The 9,310-nt window shown below is 35.1% G+C and overlaps 2 protein-coding genes across 2 annotated transcripts; one reads left to right on the forward strand and one right to left on the reverse strand.

Annotated features, from left to right (window-relative positions):
* The first annotated feature begins 5,454 nt into the window (after positions 1-5,454).
* Positions 5,455-7,212, forward strand: LOC122092322 (pentatricopeptide repeat-containing protein At5g46580, chloroplastic-like). The gene has a single exon (XM_042662641.1). The coding sequence runs from the start codon at positions 5,455-5,457 to the stop codon at positions 7,210-7,212; it is 1,758 nt and encodes a 585-aa protein (XP_042518575.1).
* Positions 7,213-8,351: 1,139 nt separating this feature from the next.
* Positions 8,352-8,940, reverse strand: LOC122092088 (squamosa promoter-binding-like protein 7; the record flags this gene model as incomplete). Its single annotated transcript, XM_042662401.1, is given in 1 exon segment — positions 8,352-8,940. A coding segment is annotated over 1 exon segment (318 nt), but the record flags the coding sequence as incomplete, so codon positions are not given.
* Between the last annotated feature and the right edge of the window lie 370 nt (positions 8,941-9,310).

Here is a 9,310-nt window from a genome sequence, read left to right on the forward strand (position 1 = left end):
TTTACATTTGAATTTGAGTAGTTTAGCGCACGTACTCATTTCAGGTAGCAAAAATTAACTTAAATGATTTTTTGTCACAAATCACAAATAGTTTGGGAGTAATTTGCAATTTATGATTTATTTTAATTTATTATAAATATAAATGAGTGCTATAAATTATACCAAACACATGTAAAAATATAAATAAGTCAAATAAGTATAAATAGAAATAAAACCAAAGAGAGCCTAAGATTTGAAATAAAAAAATATTTTCTTATTAAACATTTTTATGTGTTGAATAGTTTTTTTCTTTTAATATAATATATAATAATAAATTATTTTCAATTTTTATTTTTTATTTTTTTCCACATAAGTCTATTACTTAAAGAACTTTTGAGAATAAAATAAAAGGTAATCAAAAGAAGGTGTCAAGTTTTTTTTGCGGGTAAAGGAAGATGTCAAGTTTTAAATACACCTATAGAGTAGATCAATAGAGGTATCATTTAGCTAGTATCTTATATTAACTATTTAACTTTTGTATTATGTATTATAATATGTTGGTCTCCACTTAATTTGTGGTGTGGTAAATACTATCACTATTATTGTATTGTATTGAGGTAGTACAATCCAAATTCCCAACGGATCTATCTTAGTTTACCCATCAATATTTAGAATAATTTGAAGGGGGGAAGAAAAAAAAAATGTAGAATTGAAGTGAGTCAAAATAAATAAATAAAATAATGAAAATTGAACCTCATATTTAATTATTTTTATTTTATTTGAAACGTGCTATATAGAGAGAGATGGGTAGTTGGTTTTTTTTTTTTTAATAGAGAGAGAGAGAGAGAGATCGTTGCGAAGGAAATTAGGGTAGAGAATATAAGGAGAGATGGGAGTTTGTTGGATGACATGAGTTGGGCATTAGATTTAGATTGGATTCTATAGAGATATTCTAAGTGAAAAACCTATAAGGAATTTTCTATATAAAAAAAAGCTATAAGGAATTGAATGATAGATTAATCAATCAATGGAAATAATATATATATATATATATGTATGTATATTATTTTAAATTAATAATAAAAGGTTTCAAAAATCAATATCTAAATTATAAAAAAAAAAAAAAAACAATAGGCTAATTATTTAAGTAACAAAAGGAATTTGACAAACAAATCTGAATCATCCATATATATATATATATATATATATATTAATGTAGGTCATCTATTTTGATTCAGAGTTGGGAGAGTGCATGGTATTGACTAGACAAGCGGCTCTTATGCATGGATATGTATAAGATGCATGCCAATACAAGAAGATATTTGATTGAATTAAACTAAAATTTTGGCATGTACCTTATGTCGGTTATATCCTCATTATCAAATATGATCTACTAGGGTATAAGAAGTCCACTTTTTTTTTTTAACCTAAAATATAGGATTCAATACCATATTAGTCTATTGGCAGATACGACAACATTAACAAAAATTATGTTTTACCTAATTATTTCTCTTAGTAAGTTTATCAACTCTCCATTTGGGAAAATGAGTTACTTTTTTCACATAAAATTTTATTGTTCAAATAATATAATTTAATACCCCATAAATAATAGGATCTCATTCAAAATTATCACATAAAAAAAGATAATATTGAACAAAAAAGACAATGTATAGATTTGTACTGCCATGTCTTAATGCTTTAAATTTGGTTAATAGTTTTACCAAAAAAAAAAAAAAAAAAACTTTGGTTAATAGTTAAAAGATACGGAAAGAGGTGTAATTGCGGTGATCAATTCCAAATTTCCAATCAAATCAAATCAAATCGAAAAACAACAACAACAACGTATTTGCATGAATGATGATGATGATGATGGAATAGTCAAATCAACATCCTTTCTGATAGTATTCTTATTCGTCCTACATCTCCTCTCTCACCATAGCTTTTCTCTTTCTCTTTCCCTTTCTCTTTCTCTTTCGTGTTCCATTCCTGACCTCTCAACGATACAATTTGCAGACTTAAACCTCTCTCTCTCTCTCTCTCTGTGTTCTTGCGTAGAAGACTTGAAGACTAGCTGGGTCCACCATGGCCTTGTTTTCTAAAGAGTAAAAGACAAGGGTTTAATCCTGGCTTTGCATCTTATGCTAAGAATCATGTCGCCTCAGTGGAATCCTGTACTTTTTTAATATGATAATCCTCGTACTATATTTTCTAATCTCATCTCATTGTTGTTTTACAAGATTATTCATATTTTTCATTAAATTATTATGGGGTGTGAATATATGTTAGGAAGGTGGTGTTCCATTGCCATTTAGTGGTAGTGGGTTCGAATGAATCGGGTAATAGTCTCTTCCCGAAACAGGGATAAGGGTGTGTACATTATGACTTCATTCTAGGTGTTAATAGGACCAATGATCACCTACTCCTATACAAATCTAAACCTACATACATTCACATACGATAGGGTTTGAACCCACAATCTCCTCCCCTGGACGTCAGCTCTTCAAGCCAAAGCTTTCATCACAGAGTTAAAGCTAGTGTTCATAATACTTGTCATATCCTATGTCAGTAAAACGGTTATGATTAAGAGTAAATCTATCCAAGAAATTATTTATTTAAAACCATGATCCATGAAGATTGGAGGTAGATCAATATCTCAATGGATCAATTAGGGTTTTGAGCTTAGAGGATGGAGTTTTCTAGTCCCTTCAATATATTTTGCAATATCTATTGAAACCAAAACCCTTTTTTCTTTTAAATATTTTTGGTGGGAAATTGAAACCGAAAATTTTAAAAAAGTAGAAATGGTGACCAAAGGCCCAGAGCTTCGACCCTACGGGATACCCAACTGTATTATGGGCCCATTACTCCTGAATTTTGAGATGGGCCCAATATACGGCCGGGCAAATCAGTAAGCTAGAGGCCCAAGGCTATAATCAAATACTTCACTAGGATGCCCTGCCGTACTTTGGGCCCTACTCCGAAGACTTAAGTTGGGCCCAATATAAGGCTAAAAGATTAGGCCGTAGACCCGACCCTCCGACAAAAGCAGGGGCAGCCCAGCTTTTCGTGTACATACGCCTACAGCAGTACATACACACACTCTCTCTCCAGGTTGAGTGGGCCCCATTTTGGCCTAGTGGGTGCCCATGAAGTGGCCCTTTCTTGCAAGTGGAAGCCTGTTGAGCTTTAATTTAATCAAGGGATAAGTAGGCCCATCATCCCATACTTAAATGTGCCATGATCTAATTAAATTATGAAAAGAATCATAATTATTATTATTATTATTTTTTTTTGGTAAAAGCAAATAATCATAATGAAGCAAAGGAAAAAAGGGGTGTAAGAATACTAATTTTTAGACTATTATGGATCATCAAAAAATTAAATATATTTAGAAGGTAACACGGGCAAAAATACTCTCTCTCTTCCCAAGATTAAACTTAATTCAGTTCTGATATCATTATTTTCATCGATCGCTTATGCTTTTGCTCAAGTGGGCAGTACTGATTAGTGGATTTTTTTTTTTTAAATAGTTATTTATGTGTTTCTCTGTTAGTAATTTTAGGGAGATGGGTTGTTGAATGACCAAATTGTATCTGAATTGCAGTAAAAAAAGAAAAATTCAAATAAGCCTATGATTGAAAAGATTCATCAATAATTTCAAACAGTAATTGTGTAACAAAATGTCATAAGCACTTACTAAAAAAAAAAAAAAAAACATTATAAGATTGTCTACCTTCTTTATTCCAAGTCAAAGTCTCACCCTCTCTGAATGTTATAAACTTTTAATGATCTTCCATTAGCTGTTTTTTTTTTTTTTTTTTAATGATTAATTCATGGATTAACCACTAAGACTTGGACTTTGGTGTAGTACATTGGCAAGTAATTGGTGTTCCTTTGACAGAGACACTGAGAAGAGTGTCCTCCTTGCCACTAGGAAACCAGACATCAATATGTGAAATCATTAAATTTTTAATGGATAAAATTTGTACTTATGCTCTTTGTATTTATGTGGTATTAATTGGAACACGTTCACTTCCCCCGACCATTGACTAGTGATTAAGGTTTTTATTGTTTATTTTTTATTTTTTAGAGAAGGAGTAAATATTTTCATATATCGGCATAATAGTAAGATTATTCTATCGTGACCTTGTAATCGGGAATTTAAACCAGGAAACATTTACTCTAAGAAACGACAACAAAGTTGCATACGTTATGACCCTTCTCAAAGAAATGAGAGCCTAGTGCATTGGATCTACCCTCTATTCAAAGACTTATAAATCTTACCATAAAGAGTAAATTTCATTGATCTTATCGTAAGAGGTAAATTTTAGGGTTCGGCTCTTCTCCTTAGCATCTATTGCTCAGGTCTTGCCCATAGTTACCTGAGCGAGTGACATGTGGTGAGGCGATGATCCAATGGTTATTGACTCCTCGTTCTCTGAGCCTTTATCAGTGTCTCGTTTTCCACGCCTTTCTCAAACCGTTGGATTGTTGCCTTGCCATGTATCGCTTGCTCAGATAACTATGGATCGACCTGGACGATAGATGCTAAAAAGAAGAATCATATTCTAAATTTTATAATAAGAGAAAATGATAGGTCTGACTTACCAGTTCAAACTTCAAACTACTTTACTAATTTTAGAAGGCAAAAAATAGAGTCATGAAAAAAAATAAAGAGGATGATATAACTAAGTCCAATGATTCCTATTTTTACACCACTTGATCCAGTATGAATAATGTGTTTCCTGGTACTTTGGATTCTCAGAGGGTCCAAACAAACTCTCTAAAGTAATTGTAACAAAAGTGAACAATTAAATGATTTCAATGTGTTTCTGATTCTGTTTTTTCAGAGTTCAACCACCTAAAATATAAAATGATCCTCACAATATATAGAACTCCATAGGCCTAATAGCCTAAGTTGGGTGGGTGGGTGGGTGGAGTTTATTTGTTTTTTGGGTGGGGGATGGGGATGAGGGGTATCCTCTCCATATTTAGGCATTTTCAACTACCAAGAGGCTGATCTTACCAAGATTTCAAAACATGGAATCGACTTGTGAATATATCAATGTCAATTCTAAGGTGAATCAATCGATTTTAGAACCTTGTACCTTACAAGGCACTAGGGTCTTTAGATGATCATTCTTTTTAAGATACGGGAAAAACTCATCCTAATAGAATCGATCTCGATTTGTTTATCAAGACAATTCATCTCGTTGTGTCGTATAAAATGATGATATGACAATTTTGACCATTGAATAACTAACACATGCCTCAATTTAGCCACTTGCCAAAATTTCATAGTATATGTCCATCAATTAAATACCCTCCCTTTTCTAATATCAAATCATGCAATCTAATTTCTAGGGTTGAGCTTCTATGAACGGTCGTCAGAATAAGATTGTCTGCTGGGTCTTCCTCCTAGTCTCAACGGTCTACTGATCTATCGCTTCGCCATTGCATCTCTTTCAAGTTTCAATGCTTCTCCATGGAAGTCGAAGGTCTCTGAGCTCCATATGGCTTAACATCTTTTCATCTCTTCGTCTCTCCACCTCTGCAGCAGCGAACCCAGATCAATCTCACCCTCGCAAAGGCAGGCAAGCCATTCGTCGCATTCTAAAGCTTCTCTCTACTGTTAAAAGCTCCCATCTCTACGAAGCCCTTCAGTCCCTTGAAAGCTCTCCTCAATCACTCTCTTCCTCCGAAGCTTCAATTCTAGTTGATGCCATTTCTAACCCCCTCATATCCTTCGATTTCTACAGATTTCTGAGATCTTGTAGATCCACCTTCAAACCAGAACCCATCCTCTTCTCGTCTTTGATAAAGTCTCAGCTTCTGTCTATCAATCCTCAGCTCTTCAAAATCCAATACTACTTCGATGAGATGAAGAAACACAAGGTTTCTCTTTCGCCCAATGATTTCTGTAGCTTCTTTGGGATTGTTCTTCCAAATTATGTTGCGACTGCTGAGTTTTTCGTTCGAGGGCTGTTGGAAGAAATCGAATTCGACGAGGGTGCTTACTGTTATGCGATATCTGTTTATGCCCAACATGGTTTGTATAAAGAGGCGATTTTGGTGGCAGAGAGGGCCAGGGTACGAGGTTCAAACCCTAGCTTGGCGTTCTATTCGTGTTTGATGGATGTGTATAGCAAGAATGTGGATGCTCGTGCGGCTATGAAGTTATTCCTGGAGATGGAAGATGCAGGGGTTCTTGCTGATGAGGGGATTTATAGGACATTGCTTGGGGTTCTTTGTAGAGTTGGGTGGGTGAAGCTGTGTGGGGTGATTCTTGAAGAGATGAGGAAGGTTGGGTACAGACCTGATAAGTGTTTGGCTATGGATCTCATAGGGAGATTTGTTGAGGAAGACATTGTTTCTGAAGCCGTATCTCTTTTCGAAGAAGGGATTCTTAAGGACAATCACAGTTTGGCTACTTTTGTGAAGGCTATGGTAGAGAAACGCAGGCATGGAGTAGCTTTTGAACTTGTGAAGAAAGTGCAGCATTCTGGTTTTGATGTTAATGGCCATGTTTATGCATCTCTGATCCGTGGTTGTGGGAAAATTGGATTGGTTGATGAAGCCGAGAAGATATTTGCAGAGATTAAATCTTCTGAAGGTATTAAGAACAGGAAATTGGTTTATTCATCTATGATTAATGTGTACTCAAGAGCAGAAATGAAGGCATCTGCCGAGATGGTTTGGAATGAAATGGAAAGCTTGATGGGTTCTAGAGTAAGTGAAGAAGCATTGTTGTCGATGATGTCTTTGTATGGAGCTTTGGGTCTAGTTGATGATACAGTAAGAGTGTTCAATTGGTGGAAGAACAGTGGTTGTTGTTTGAACATTGATGCTTATGTTGTTCTTGTAAATGCATTGGTTAAGTCGGGCAAGCTTAATCAAGCCAAAGATTGTCTTTTAGAGATGAGAATGTCCAGTATTCATCCAACAATTCAAATTTATTCTGCCATGATGGAAGGTTACCTGCAAGTTGGATTACTCAATCATGCCCTCATGGTGTTTGACGAATATAAGATCTCAGGGTTGGAAGCAGATGAAGTGGTTGCCAATCTCATTCTTAGGATCTTGATTCAAGCTAATCGATTTTCAGAGCTCAAATTTTACTTGGATAGATTCTTGAGACAGGCCATCAGGATTTCAAGAGATAAGGGAACTCCTCTGTTGGAAATATGTAGAGATGATTTGTGTTTTAGAAAGCTATCCCATCTGATTCAGTGAGAACTGGTAATAGGTGAATTGAATAGATAAATGTACAACCATTACTTGGCTTGATTAAAGCAGATGAATTGGTTGCCAGTAGCATTCTTAGGGTCTTGATTCAAGCAGATTGATTTTCAGAGCTCAAATGTTACTTGGATCCTTGAGACAGGGAATCATGATTTCAAGAGATAAGGGATGGAACTCATCTGTTGGAAATATGTAGAGGTGATCTGTGTTTTAGAAAGCTTTCTAAGTTGATTCAATAGAGAACTTAATACATGGAAGGGTAATTGAGAAATTAATGGATGGATGGTCAGGACTCAGGATTGATGATTTAATTCCTTAAACAATAACATTCAAATCTTATCCTAACTTAATGGGGTTGGCTACATGAAAATTTCAAACAAAGACAAATATAAGGATTCATGCAAAAAGATTGACGGATTATGACTAATTATAAAGTGCCAGCTGTCATCGTGATGCACCATTACAAATCAGCCAGACTTGTAATGATACCATAATAAGGAACCGGTTATCTACCTAATGTACCATGTAGCTTATATATCTCTTTAAGATGTAGCATTAAATGGCGATCATGTAGCGTATGGATCTGGACACTGTAATGAAAGCCTTGGCCTGGCAAAGAAATCAAAGAAATTAATTTGTTCTCCTCTTGTTAGGCTCTTGAATATTCTTTATATTCAATGTTCTCTCCAGACTCTACATTATAGACTACAAAGGTGCCTTTCAAAAATCTCCTTTTGGTGGATGTTACATTTTCAATGTTCAATATGAACACATTGAATCAGAATCCCTGATATCCTCTCCAGAGGTTATCCATTTTTTTTCCCAGCTCAGTTACAACACATTAAACTCTACTTTAAGAAATAATTTTTCCTGTTTCTGTCATAAGATTAAACCTCCACCACCAACCTGGGGTCGATTCAAGAAGGATAAGAAAACCCTATCTACCAACAGTTGACTTTTAGATCGGCTACAAGTCAGGTACTCAGGTGTCCTTTAAGACCTTAACCATAAAAGTAATTTTGCAGCCATGTTTACTAACAGGTTTATCCAGACTTAAAGCAATAATCATGATTTCATGGTAGCAGAAATCATCTACTCCTTCCAAAGTATATGCCTAAAATATAACCATGGAGGAGAATCAACACTACGCTTTCCATCATCAATATGCAAAAACTCATTTACATTACAAAGAGAAAACAAATAAAACTGGGAATTCATTCCCCTATTTCAACTTTTCATGGTATTGAACCAATCAACTCAGCACTCCCCACCCAGAAAAATATGCTCAACAGGCATAGTCGCAATTGATTAAACTACTGATCATGACCAAAACTACATTACTGGCAATTTACACAGGAAAGGATACGTACATATCACCAGGTATGACATACCCTTTTCTTTCTATTGCTCGTGATAACTAAACACACACCGACGAATGGAAATAGCAAATTCCCCAACCTTCTGGGGGTGGAGGAGGACAGCACATATCCCAAAACACATGACAACAGCAGCAACAAAGAGCACAATAGACCGTGGCGCCATAACTGTTCTTGGAGAAATGTAACTACTTGGCTTCCATGCCCGTACATTCATTCGGTGTGATTGGCATTTCACATTCCTATCAACATCTGTGTTTACAAGTGGTTCAAATAAATTGCTTTCTTGGAAATCTGTAGCTGCAGTAGTTCCCACATTTTCTTCTTTTGTCCCCTTATCCTGCAAAGCCCAAAAATGCCAAATTGAGTGGAGGGGAGGGGGTAAAGAGAGATTTTAAAATGCAAACAAAAGAGCATTTCTGAAATCGCTGGGACAAAAATACAGGTATGAAAGCAAACAAGAATTTGGCAGAATGCCTCCTTCAAACAAGAGATCAAGAACTGACAGTACTAAGTGGTTTTTCTTTTTTTCAAAGCTGTGGTCGCAGGTCCATGAATTTGGACACGAGGAGAACCACAAGCTGATCATGATCAATCCTCTTAAAAATAATTTTTGCTCTTTCTGTTTTCATAATAAAATTCCTCCATCAGTCATCAGGGATATTCCATCAAGATTTATATATAAAAAAAAATAATAAAAAAAAAAAAGGGGT

The sequence above is a fragment of the Macadamia integrifolia genome, chromosome 10 (assembly GCF_013358625.1).
Source record: "Macadamia integrifolia cultivar HAES 741 chromosome 10, SCU_Mint_v3, whole genome shotgun sequence".
NCBI lineage: Eukaryota > Viridiplantae > Streptophyta > Magnoliopsida > Proteales > Proteaceae > Macadamia > Macadamia integrifolia.